Source organism: Terrapene carolina, unplaced genomic scaffold, assembly GCF_002925995.2.
Source record: "Terrapene carolina triunguis isolate 2854851 unplaced genomic scaffold, T_m_triunguis-2.0 Scaffold58, whole genome shotgun sequence".
Taxonomy (NCBI): Eukaryota; Metazoa; Chordata; order Testudines; family Emydidae; genus Terrapene; species Terrapene triunguis.
Window position 1 is genome coordinate 40,791,151 of NW_020664409.1, and position 13,848 is coordinate 40,804,998.

The following is a 13,848-nucleotide window of genomic DNA, read 5'->3' on the forward strand; positions in this document are numbered from 1 at the left end:
CCTGCTAAAAAAGCTTTGGGTGAAATAAATATTAATATTTAACTTTCTAAACAGTGTTTGTACCTCATTTTGAGGGGTAGCAAAAATAATGCTTGCTCAAAACTAGCAGTTATGTATACGAATGATAGTCTCGTGGTAATTAAACCTATAATCCAGGAGAATAAAATTAGTTTCAACTTCTCCTTCTCGTTCACTAGTTGCACTCAGAAATCATGATGGAAGCTACTTTACTATAATTTTGACAGAAAAAGCTATTCTATCCTTAAAAAAAAATAAAAATAAAATAAAATAAAGATTGCTATTATAACAGCCACAGGAACTCAATAGGTCTTGTAGAAAATACCAATATCAAAATGCTAGTGTGGTGTTCACACTGCATGTTCCCAATTCATAGGAGCTTAAAGTTACAGGATTCATTAAAAGAACAGTAGTCAGCAAAGCATTAGATGGCCAAGATTTATAGAGACACCACATTTAGCATCACATAATAACAAAAAGCACCAACAGACGTTTTAAATCCTTCAGAGGCTAGCTCTAGAGTGGCCATTAAGACAACTCTAAATGGTGTAAATCCACACCAAACAACCTGCCAAGTGATGGACATTTTTACAAATACAAATCAGAATTTTTGATATAAATTGGCTAGTAGCTAAATATACCTCCAGTACACATCAATACCAACTACAGCTGAAGACCATACCCTTTAGTAACACTTGGATCAGGGCTGGCAGTTGAGTGCATTAATGTGGAGAAGCTGCCATTAAATCTACGTAAACGCACCATCCAAACAGTAGATTACGAAAACTTCTCTGAGAAAAGGCTACACACACTTACACAAGTTCTTCTTTCCCAGTACATCATCACCTGTAACATTGCATGTTTTCAAAATAATTTCTAACTAATGTCTGAAGCTATTCCAGGACAGTGTCAGAACCCAGCAAGTGTGTATGTTCACCTCATATAGAGTAAGCTCTGAAATTCTTCATTAGTTAAGGTAAAATTCAGAAGTTGATATTTAGTTTTTGATCAGAACTTTTCTATACCCATAGAAGGCATTTTAATGTTTAGTTTACAATATAATGAATTACACTTAAGTAGGAGGGAAAGTTGGTTTTACTTTTCTAGTAAGTGTTTTATTTTTCCTGTGATGGTTTCTTTACTGGTAGCAAAGTGTATTATGCATATTAAACACACATTTTTTGTTGGTATTAGCCACATCCTATACTGATAGAGTCCTTATGCAAAACTAGACTTCTGTGGGATCTTGGGAGTATAGCCTAATTATTTCAGATTTTTATCTCAGACACATCTATGTAAATCTGGAGTTACTACATAGGGTGGAGCGACTCTGGATTCATACCAGTGTAACAGATTAGGATCTAACCCTAATCTCAAATTCAGAATTAATGAAACCAATATTTCAAGGAAAAACAGGAAATAAGTTAACTACTGCAAAAAGACATCACTAGTAACAATCATGCATCAATAACCCCCTTGATATGTGCCAATAATTAGTTTAATTTTATGTTCCCCATCTTCCAAGAGTACACTGAAGATTCTAAAACACACCATTCAGTATGTAGAAAGCTAAGTGTTTATTTGACCAAAGCATTACAGCTCAAGCAGTGCGGGGGTCTTTGAGATTGCTGCTACTATGCATAAACTAAAAACTGTTTATACTAAAGTTTAATGCCACACATGTTATGATATACTGATGTGCCTTCACACTGAAGAATATAAATGTAGCTTTTTAAATTAAGTTTCCAAACTCCAAGGAGAAATAGAAATGGGGGAAAAAACCTAGCGTAAGTCCCATCATTGAAATATAGCATATCACTGCTGCAAGTCTTTCATATTCAAAACTTTTTGCTTTAATGCCAGCAAGCTCTTCCACACTAAGTATACTTTTATTACACTAGTTATGTATTAGAACGAACCAAAACGACAGTGTTAACAAAAGAACAGTAATCTAGTCAACACAATATAGGAAAGAAAAGGAAAATGTGTTTCCAATTTTGTTTTACATTTTATTAGTGTTTATAACTCAAGTTGTCCATTCCACTTCCCATCCTCCCCCCCCCCCGCCCAGTTTTTCCCCCACAGAGAGGAGTTTATATATCTTCCTATGGTAGATTTTATTTAAATGCTAAACATGTTTATCCGGTCCAATTTGGGGGGGGGGGGGAAATACAGCAAATTCTTAGGTGATACAAAATAGTACTAAAGCAGTTTTTGCCACAAAGAAAATAACTTGGAAGTGATATTAATTCATTATACCACATTTATGTGTAACAATAAAAAAAAAAGCATACTTTGTGCAGTCTGTAGCAGGAAGGTATTGCAGTTGAGTTAGTATTATGCTATGATTTTATATCACTCTCTGGCTCTTACTGTGGTACTATTGTAAACCCCTACCATGAAAATATGCAGCTAAGTGTAAAATTTATTCCATCTCTGTCCTATTTCACTTGCGCTACTACTAAAAAGTACTCAAAAATACTATGAAATATTGTTAATGAGTTCATATGAAAACTACTGGCAGCTAATTATACTCCAAAATTATATCCTATTTTACTAAATAGTAGGGCTGTCAATCGCAGTTAACTCAAGTGATTAACATAAAACAAATTAACTAGATTAAAAAATAGTCGTGATTAATCGCAGTTTTAATTGCAATGTTAATAGAATATCAATTTAAATTTATTATAAATATTTATGATTTTCTACATTTTCAAATATATTCATTGCAATTACAATATAGAATACAAAGTGTACAATGCTAACTTTATATTTTTTTATTACAAATATTTGCACTGTAAAAAAAGAAATAGTATTTTTCAATTCACCTGCTGAGTACTGTAAGTGCAATCTCTTTATCATGAAAGTACAATTTACAAATGTAGAATTATTATTTTTTTATATAACTGCACTCAAAACAAAACAATGTAAAATTTTAGAGCCTACAAATCCACTCAATCCTAATTCTGGTTCAGCCAATCAAGTTTGTTTACATTTATGGGAGACAATGCTGCCCACTTCTTATTTATAATGTCACCTGAAAGTGAGAACAGGTACGGTTGTAGCCGATGTTGCACGGTATTTGAATGCCAGATATGCTAAACATTTGTATGCCCCTTCATGCTTCTACCACCATTCCAGAGGACATGCTTCCACGCTGAATTTAAATTGGCATTCAATTATTTTTTAACAATGCAATTAAAACTGATTAATCATGACTTTTTTTTTTAAATCTACTAAATAGTTATGTGATTTACCAGCGTGCTGCCTAAATAAATACAAATGCATTCAGTCTAATGCAGTAGCCCTGGGTGTGGCTTCAGTTCCTCTTATGCTCTCTGTTACAAAGTTCAGCCACAATCACTCTAACATCAGATATTTAGCTTCTCTCTGCCAAGCAAAGTGATCAGTGTAATTGACAGGCAATTCATTTTCTTTGATAGTTTATTTTAAAATCAATGATAGCTTTACCTGCATAATGTACAGGGATTTCTATCTTTGGCCCTATGACATAATGACCCTCCTCCAGACTATGAGCTGTAATTGTTGTCCACTGCCGGCATGAATGAATCACAAGATAATCATTTTCTCGAAGGCCTTCAACAGCGTCTCCTGCAAAACAGATGTAATTTTATATCAGATTCACTGCATAAAGAAATACTACTAAACTCTGCATTACACAACTTAAAGCCATTTATTCCACATTACGTTTACTGCAGTGATTAAGTATTTTACCCAACTTAAATATCAAAAGTTTCTGATGACAGGTTACAATCTTATACATTTTCATTTAGCAATTTACTCTTACAACTGGAGAAAATAAAATTAAATATTAGCTTAGGAATACTAGAAAAATGTAATTCAGTTATTCAGCAGCAACTCTAGGGTTCTTATGAAGAAAGCTAGAATGAGCAGACTTTTTGGCCTCCATTTATTTTTATTTAGCTCCCTTAATGAGAAGCACATGACATTTTAATTTTCAAAATAAAGAGATTACCAGTGTGCTTACTCATACTTTACTGGGGGTTTTGCAGCAAGTGGTGAGAGGGAACAGAACAAGGGAAGACTTCCCCACCCCACATACAATGATGAGCCTTATTAAAGAACACACTGGAATTGTCGGTACAAAATCAGCATTAATTGTTATTGAGAATTATGGAGTTACACAAAACAAGGTATTTTGTTTCTAAACAAAAGGTCCATTTCATAATCCACCTTTGCAATTATATGCTCAATCGTAAAATACAAGAAAGCACAATTCTGCACACTGGAAAGCAGAAGCACTTATAAGACTGATCACGTATCTCCTACTGTACTGTACACTACTGCAGTGGATCCATGTTCTGATCAAAAAGATAGCAGCGGAACAAACACCTCGGAGGATAGACGAACATGACATGGTGCAGTCACACAGAAATCTAAACTCAGATCTCAGTTTTATATACACATACAGATGTAGTTGGTAAGCATCACCTGTCATTTACATTAAATAATGTATTCAGATCAACACTTTTGTAGCACTAATGCTTGCTTTAATTCTATTTAGTAAAGCATTTTAAACAGGCATCATAGACAGAGGTATAACAAGTTACACATAAAATATACCGCATTGTTATAAGTGTCCTAGATAAAAGGATACCAAATAATTTTCACAAGTTTACAGACCGTAACAAGTCAGTTATTCCTATATACAAAGATATTTTGAGCTTACAACATTAACATTTGAAATTAGCATATCTCCTCCCACAGGTTCAGTCCATTCAGAGGATGACTTCCATTTTGTGCTCTAGACTGTTCTATAAGAATTCGCAGCCATATCAGTTATGGTGAACAGGTCATTGGATTTACTCCTGGGGGTGGAAAGATATTTCAGTTTAGTCATTCTACTCTCTTCCCACTCACTACCCAGTTGGCAATTCCTGTTATTTGAGGCTCAATCCTGCAGTCTTTATACCAAAGTTTTCTAATGCTGAAGTAAATGAAAATTCAACGTGAGCAAGAAATGTAAAGCCAACCTTTGCTTACGTGGTTTTGCCAGATGTCCTTCCTTTGTCCGTTGGCAGCTATCAAGCCCATCCCAAACACTCCAAGTTCATTTCCCCCATAATTGTCCAGCCTCTACAGCTCCTTTGGGTGTCCCTGTCAAATTTCAGATGCCCATGCCACTCACTATTCCTGGTCCGGACAGAAGTGTTTGGCATGTACAGCGCCTGTGAGAGTCACGTCACATGGCCATTCAAACTGGCAGACAAGAAGGTGCGATACAATTTTCAAAGAGCAATAGACCCATAATGTAAAAAAATAAATAAATAAATAAACAAACAAACACCAAAGCAGTCCATAGATAAGATATCATCACTACAATACCTCACACACTGGGTTCTGGGGCCATAGCATTTACATTACAGTGTATTTAACAGTCCATGTGCCATACTGTCTCCTACATAGCACGTTGCTCTTACCTATCTTCAATCACATTCAGTCTTTCTACTTAATGCATAGGAAAGAGCCTTAAGGCAAATTCATTCTGCCTTTAAAGTCATCAGAGACTGATGTGTAACCAACACAGGCCAGGGGTAGTGGGGCAAAAATGCCAACAATTTTAGGTTTTATTTTCCCTTTTCCCCACCAATCATGGCCAAAAAACTTTCATAAAGCAAGTCCTCTTTCAACCTTGCTATCAAATTTGGAAATGCATATTCCCCTCAACTACTACAGAAGCTCATATACCCTCTCCACTCCTGGAACTGGATCCTCCAAGTTCCTCCATGCAGATAATTAGTGCAGAATTTCTCATAATTTCACCATCTCGAACTGTTTTTATTTTCCCTGCTGAGGCCCTCCACAAAGGAGATACAGGCAAACAGGACTATGTAAAGTAAAGTAACAGGCAACTTCTAATACTCCGTTTGCAATGGCCACCACCTGTTCTAATCCTGGGAGCATGAAATGCTGCATTCCATCAAAGTACCACCCACCTACACATTTTAAAGACATGTTCTGTGTGAATTTATAGATTTAAGACCAGAAGAGGACATTAGATAATCTAGTTTGACCTAGTGTATAAAACAGGTCACAGAATTTAATCCACTTACTCCTGTATTAAACCCAATAACTTGCATTTGACTAAACAATATCTTCCAGAAAAACATCCAGTCTTGAAGATTTCAGGACATGGAGAATCCACTACTTCCCTTGGTAGTTTGCTCTGATTTGTCACGGTTAAAAATGTGTGCCTTGTTTCTAATTTAAATTTGTCTGGCTTCAATTTACAGTTCCTGTTATGTCCTTCTCCACTAGATTAAATAGTCCTTTAGCACCTGCTACTTTATCCATGTGAAGGTACAATTCTAGTATATCCTCACCATTTGTAGTCTAGAGAGAAAAGGTGGCTTCAACATAAGGATTGGTATTCAAAACTGAATTCTAAGTGGTATATTTATCACTTTCCTTGATATTCCAATGAATGGATGGAGTCTGTTTAGTTAATGTCATTTCTTCTACTTTCATTACAACACCCATTCCTGCAGCATGGTTGTTTCTGAACAAGTGAGGGGGTAAGAGGGAGTCTGGGGAGGAAATGGCAAACTTGCTTCACTGTAGGGGAATGACCTCCAGTCCCACCATGTTTTTGAAGTAAGGTCAGGTAATTGGCAGAAGAACCTCATGTGCACGTGCACACACACAGCCTTTCTAGAATCTCCCCCCTCTGGTATCTTGCCTACTCTGATCACAAGCTAACTGCTAATATACAAAACTTCTCTTCAAATATTTCGGTCACACACAGCAAATTAGAATTGGTGTGTTTGAAAAAGAGAAGATTTTACAGGAAGACATCCAATAACAGATTCAATTTCTGGTTAAGGCAGACTTACAGTTCATATGGTTAAATTCATGCTTTTTAAAGTAATTGGTAACAAGCAATTAATTTTGTTCTACAGTAAATATAACGATCATGCCCATATGGAATTAACTGGCTACAGTGCATGACGTTTGAAGGCAGTACAAAGCATACCTTGCACACCTTTTTCTGTCACTGAGAGTTCAAAGTTATAATTTCAAAACAATACACAAATAAAGCTTGTGTGTAATGATCAGGAATTTCAGAGGTCATCCTTGTACAGTATGAAAAAAAGATATACTCAAAGGACACAAACAGACACACAAGAATTGTTTCCTTTATCGTTCTCATGAAGTGATTTGTCAATGTTTACTGTATTAATTAAAACTGGGTGGGGACTAGGAGTGTAGAGTATCAGAGGGATAGCCGTGTTAGTCTGTATCCACAAAAACAACGAGGAGTCTGGTGGCACCTTAAAGACTAATAGATTTATTTGGGGATAAGCTTTCGTGGGTAAAAAACCCACTTCTTCAGATGCATGGAGTTAAAGTTACAGATACAGGCATAAATATACTGACACATGAAGAGAAGGGATTTACCTTACAAGTGGAGAACCAGTGTCGACAAGGCCAATTCAGTCAGGGTGGATGTGGTCCACTCCCAATAATTGATGAGGAGGGGTCAATACCAAGAGAGGGAAAATTGCTTTTGTAGTGAGCCAGCCACTCCCAAATTAATGGTGTTAAGTTTGCAAATGAATTGTAGCTCAAGCAGTTTCTCTTTGAAGTCTGTTTTTGAAGTTTTTTTGTTGAAAGATGGCTACTTTTAAATCTGTTATTGAATGTCCAGGGAGATTGAAGTGTTTTCCTACTGGCTTTTGTATGTTCCCATTCCTGATGTCTGATTTGTGTCAATTTATTCTTTTACATAGAAACTGTCCGGTCTGGCCCATGTACATGGCAGAGGGGCAGTGCTAGCACAGGATGGCATATATATCACATTAGTAGATATGCAGGTGAGTGAACCCCTGATGCTGTGGTTGGGTCCTCTGATAGTGTCGCTAGAGTAGATATGGAGACAGAGTAGGCAACGGGGTTTGTTACAGGGATTGGTTCCTGGATTAGTGTTTCTATGGTGTGGTGTGTAGTTGCTGGTGAGTATTTGCTTCAGGTTGGGGGGCTGTCTATAAGCAAGGACTGGCCTGCCTCCCAAGGTCTGAGAGCGTGAGGGATCATTTTCCAGGAAAGAAACTACACCATCTGCTCAAGAAACGCCCTGCTATAGCACAGGAACAAATCTACACAGACACACCCCTAGAGCCCCGACCAGGGGTATTCTATCTGTTACCCAAGATCCATAAACCTGGAAATTTCTCACAATCACAGTCAGCTTTTGTTAAGAGAGAAAAGATCCACTAGCAGTAGGATCTCACACCAAGATCAGGTTTTAAGTTTGAGTGCAATTGTTCAGAATTGAATGAGAGCACCGTGGTTGGTCATATGCTGGAACTGAAAGAAGTGAGAGTTTGGGTATTAGGATGTTTCAGTGGCCAGTCATGTCATTGGACGTTGGTGTGGATGTGCTCATTACCTGAACTGAATTTCCTCGATTTTAAGTGATTGTGTTAGGAAATGGACTCCAACAATTTTAACTGTAAACTAAAGCTTGGGGTAGAATATATTCAGTATTAACTCTATTCTTTCATACTAAGGATTTGGAGGTCAGTGGGCAGATGTGTGTTTATGTAGAGTTATATGGCTTCATGCATCCTACCAAAAAGGCAAACAGTGGAAGTATTTTACAGGAATGCACTATTTTACTGTGCAAGAGCAGATGCTTTTATTTAACCCAGCGTGTTTAGTAAATATCATCTACAAGTCTGCTGCAGTAGTTAAAATCACATCCTACTCTTAAAAGTCAGTGAATGGGGTTGCTCTAGTTTAACAATTAAATTTTGGTCCATTAAGTTTCATAAAACAGCATTCTTGCCCATTACACACATTGTAGGTGACCACTTTTCAATTCCAACAAGCACTAGTAAACTGACATTCAAGTTACTTACAAAATATGAAGATCAACATGAATCATTCACTTACAAAAAATATGCTGTTGAAAATAAAATACAGAGCTACAAGAATCTAAACATTGTAAAATGCCACATTTGGTCATCTTGGTTAAAAGTTTATATCCACCCCTTAAACATTAAATTTTTTACTCTGGAGACATTTAAAATGGAGGTAGAGAGAGTTTGGGAAAAGGAGAAAGGTAAGAGACAACCATTTAAATAAACCAGATTAACTAGATACCATATTTCCAGCAGAAAGATTCTGAAGGAAGCACTTCTTTGTCTTCATTCCAAGATGAAACTGAGCCTAGAACTATCCCTTATTCTTCTTTTGAAGACACTGAAGTTTGTAAATGTTTCTCTTCCTACAATGAAGAATCTTTTTCCTTTCTCACAAGAAAGCTGAAAAAGCAGCTCATGGTCTAAAATCATCCCTAAATTGTGAACCCTAGTAACTAACAGCACTGTAGAAGCTGACTATATGCCTCTTGGTAAAGAATAAATTGTGAGCCCTATTGGATGGCTTCAATCTCCAGGGCCACCCAGAGGGGGGGACAAGTGGGGTAATTTGCCCCAGACCCCGGGCCCCACAGGGGCCCCCCATGAGAATAGCTGAGGCTCACCCCCGCCATCCCCCCGGCGCGTCCTGGACAGTGCTGCAGCCACATGGCTCCAGAGGGCCTGAGCTCCTCCCTGCTCAGAGCCGCGTGGTAAGGGGGTGGGACTGCGAGCTCCGGGACGTGCGTGCTGAGGTGCTGGGAGGCGGGGGTAAGCGGCCGGGGCCATTGGATAAGGAGCAGGGAGTCCAGGGGACCGTCAGGGGACAGGGAGGGGGGGTTGGATGGGGCAGAGGTTCTGGGGGGGCGGTCACAGGACAGGGAGGGGGGGTTGGATTAGGGGGACCTCGGGGGGGTGGTCAGGGGACAAGGAGCAGGATGGGTCAGGGATTCTAAAACAATTCTCATTTGAAATGTTTAGCAGGGTTTTTATTTGTTTGTTTGCTTTTGTTTTTCTGCTTCTTGGTGAAACAAGAACCAAAAAAGCCTCCAAGGTTTTCAATTTGTTGTTACCCCTCTACCCCGCCTCCTTTCTCTCCCTCTTTACCTTTTTCTCGCCCCGAGAGGGAAAAGGAGGTGAGGAGAAGGAAAGCCCAAGAGAGGAAAAGCTCAATGAAAACCATTTTTAAAAAAAGACTTAAATTAAAGTGGAAAACAGAAGTTGAATGAAACAAAATTTTTCTACACATTTTTTCTTAAATGTTGTTTTGATTGAACAAAAAAAATCACCACACAGATTTCTGTATGCTCCTTATGCCTAGCCTGAATGGCCCACTGGCCCGAGTTCAGTCTCATAGAGGGCACCTGCTTAGGGTTACCATATTAAAGGTTTTTAAAAAGAGGACACTCCACAGGGCCCTGGCCCCGCCCCTTCCCCGCCCCAACTCCTCCCCTTCCCCAAAGTCCCCGTCCCAACTCTGCCCCTTCCCCGCCCCGGCCCCGCCCCAACTCCACCCCCTCCCCTGAGCGCCCCGCATTCCCCCTCCTCCTCCCTCCCAGCCACACGAAAAGGGCTGCCTGAGCACTACCGGCTTCACGGTTTGCTGGGCAGCCCCCAGACCTCCAGACCCTGCGCCCCCAGCCGGGCACTTCCCCTCCCGGGCTCCGGCTGCGCTGGGGAAGCGCCCGGCCCGAGGCACAGGGTCTGGAGGTCTGGGGGCTGCCTGGCAAACCATGAAGCCGGTAGCGCTCCGGCAGCTCGGCTCTTCAGCTACACAGACCTGAGGTGTCTGGGGGGAGCAGCAGCAGCCGCCGCCGCAGCGGGGAATCCGCCTGCAGCTCGCAGCCTGCCGGAGCCGCTCAGGTAAGCAGGGGACTGGGGCAGGGATGCCGGCATTTTCCCCGGACATGTTTGGCTTTTTGGCAATTCCCCCCGGACGGGGATTTGAGCACCAAAAAGCCGGACATGTCCGGGAAAATCCGGACGTATGGTAACCCTACACCTGCTAAATATAGCTTGCTTACCTTAACTGTCAGCTTCTCACCCAGCCTCTGTCCCAGTGCCTAGATATCTGGCTGAAACTGTTACTTCTGCTGGATGGCATGAGCACATTCCTCCTTCTGACCTATAACTGAGTCACTCCTTGGGCAAAGAAGAAAAATAGTGTATTTCTGCTCTTCAGATTAATCACAAGACAGTTCCTACACTATTTTAGCCAAGTATGTGCTTGGCCTGCCTTCTATGGCTCAGTCATGTGCAGGTAGGTGAAATAGTGGGTGAAAAACTGGTTGAAGGACAGTAATCAAGGAATGGTTATCAATGATACACTTTCAAACTGGGGGAATGTGTCCAGCAGGTCCCACAGGGGTCCAGTACTATTCAATATTTTCATAAATCAACTGGATAATGGAGTCGAAAGTTCACTTATGCAATTTGCAGATGAGACCAGGCTGGGAGGGGTTGAAAGCACTTTGGAGGACAGAATTAGAATTTGAAATGCCCTTGATAAATTGTAGGATTGGTCTGAAATCAGCAGATGAAATTCAATAAAAACAAATGCAAAGTACTACACTTAGGAATGAAAAAATCAAATGCATAACTACAAAATGGGGAATAACTAGCTAGGCAATAGTACTGCTGGAAAGGATCTGGGGATTATAGTGAATCACAAAGTGAATGTGTCAACAATATGATGCAGCTACAAAAGAGACTAATATCATACTAGGTTGTTATGACATATGTTGCAACCTTGTGCAGTATCTCTGGGGATACATACTGTATTAAGCTTATGAATGGTTTATGTATCACTGTGGGCCAGGGACTGTATGCAACTTGGGGCAGTGGAGGAGAGTGAGGGGGAATGAGACCACAGCTCCTCCAGGAACTAAAAGCAGTGGATGGTGATTTAAGGTGAATCACTCAGGTTGTAAAGACCTCCAGAGAGGTACCATGCCTGGGGACGCTTGCATAAACTGGTTCAAACTAGGTTTTCCAGAGACCAACGGACTAAGAAAGGGCTTTTGGCATAAAAAGCTTGCATTTAAACTGACTCAGGGCCTTCTTTTGATTCAGCAAGCAGACAAGTCCTTCTGACCAAAGAGGCAACCCTTCCAGAAGGGCTGGAAGGACTTTGGCTTACTAGGGTCCCCATCAGATTGAGCGGTGACATCTGATAAGCTTTTAGAGTGTGTCATAAACATACAGTTAAGGTTAATTCCTCTTTTACCTGTAAAGGGTTAAGAAGCTCACATAACCTAGCTGACACCTGACCAACAGGACCAATAAGGAGACAAGATACTTTCAAATCTGAGAGGGAGGAAAGTCTGTCTGTCTGTTGTTGTGTGTGCTTTTGCCGGAGAAGATCAAGGAGGCAAGCCATCTAACTCCATTAAAATTCAAAAGTTTTGGATTTTTTTTAAGCAGAATTTTTTTATTGTTTCTTTAAACAATCAAACACAGCAAGCAGCAAATATTTGGCCACACACTTCTGAAACCCCAAATCATGTTCAGGTTTTGGCAGACTTATTTTAGCTTTTCAATTAAAAAAAACCACAACACATTTTGAAGGAAAGCAGACATTGTCCGTGATTTTTTCTGCTTTTTAAAAACCCCTAGTTTCCAATCCAAAAAAAGTTGACGGAAAATATTTGTCCAACCCTTTTAATGAGCTTTAGTGCCTTTTAGCACTAGCTGATGCTGAGAACCAGTGATACCTTATAAAGGTGACTTGAAAAGAAATTTTCTCAAAACTGGGTTTGTGCTGAGATGCAGAAGGTTTTTAAATGTTTATTTTTCCCAGGGCCGTCCGGGGGAAGGGGGGGGCAAGTGGGGCAATTTTTCCCGGGCCCCACAGGGGCCCCCCACGAGAATACAGTATTCTATAGTATTGCAACTTTTTTTTACGGAAGGGGCCCCCAAAATTGCTTTGCCCCAGGCCCCCTGAATCCTCTGGGTGGCCCTGTCAATCTCCTCTGGGCAGACTTCATGCCATAGCTAAGTATTTATACCATACTCGGTACCATGGTATTCCAGTCCCAGAGCAACAGAATTAGACACAGCCTTAGATTATGCCAAACACAAAATCCATACCTCCTTTTATTGGTGGGTTCACATGTCAGTCAACGTTTGACCAGCCTCTAGCACTAGGGTTCCTACTTAATTTGTTATTCCTCTGATCTCTTGATACCCAAGGAAAGTGTGTAGCTGTGAATTTACCAATTAATGATCAGAGAGAGACTCAAGCTGCAAAATCTGGATCCAAGTTCAGACCGATCTTTACAAATCAGCAACACTGATTACTATTTTTTTTAAACCACAAATAGGTATTTCTTTTAAAATAGTAAATTCTCACACCTCAAGCAACTCTTGAGCCAATACTGACTGACAGAGCTGCTCTAAAGTGCAATTCTGTGTTGGCAAGATGGCCTCCATCTTTGTTCAGTGGGCCAAATTCCACCCTTAAATATGGAGGTGCAATTCCCATTGAAGTCAACAAGAGCTGTATGTACATGTCTATGGGCAGATTTTGGTCACTTGGTTCTAGGACTTCGACTGACCCACCTGAAAGGCACTATATCCCATTACCAATCCCCTGACCAGTCCAATCAGCTTTTTGTAAAAAAGGGTTGAGAAAAGTATAGAAAGGGCAACAAAAATATAATAAGTATGATTTATTTCAATAAAATGAATTCTGGGGAGCTGAAGTTAGAGTCTAAAAAAAGAGGGAGGGGACACATGATGATCAGTACCTGTTCAAGTGAAGGCAACTTATAGTCTCAGGACAACAAACAGTGGCCTATAGCCATAAACCGGAAAAAAAAAAAAAAAAAAAAAAAAAAAAAAAAAAAATTTTTACAAACCTGGGCTAAAACAAGACTTTTTTTTTTTTTGCAACGTTTTCACTGTTGCTTACACCAAACAAGAGTGA

General features: G+C 39.8%; 1 protein-coding gene across 3 annotated transcripts in view; it reads right to left on the minus strand.

The window, feature by feature from the left end:
- GAREM1 (GRB2 associated regulator of MAPK1 subtype 1) overlaps nucleotides 1-13,848 on the minus strand; it is a 142,963-nt gene that overhangs the window by 109,158 nt on the left and 19,957 nt on the right. For 2 of the 3 annotated variants that reach the window (XM_026661837.1, XM_026661832.2), the window contains exon 2: nucleotides 3,490-3,630. In XM_026661837.1, coding sequence (XP_026517622.1) covers nucleotides 3,490-3,630 — 141 coding nt within the window. Of the gene's footprint in view, nucleotides 1-3,489; nucleotides 3,631-13,848 lie in introns of those variants that run through there. The other variant, XM_026661842.1, reaches the window with a different exon arrangement.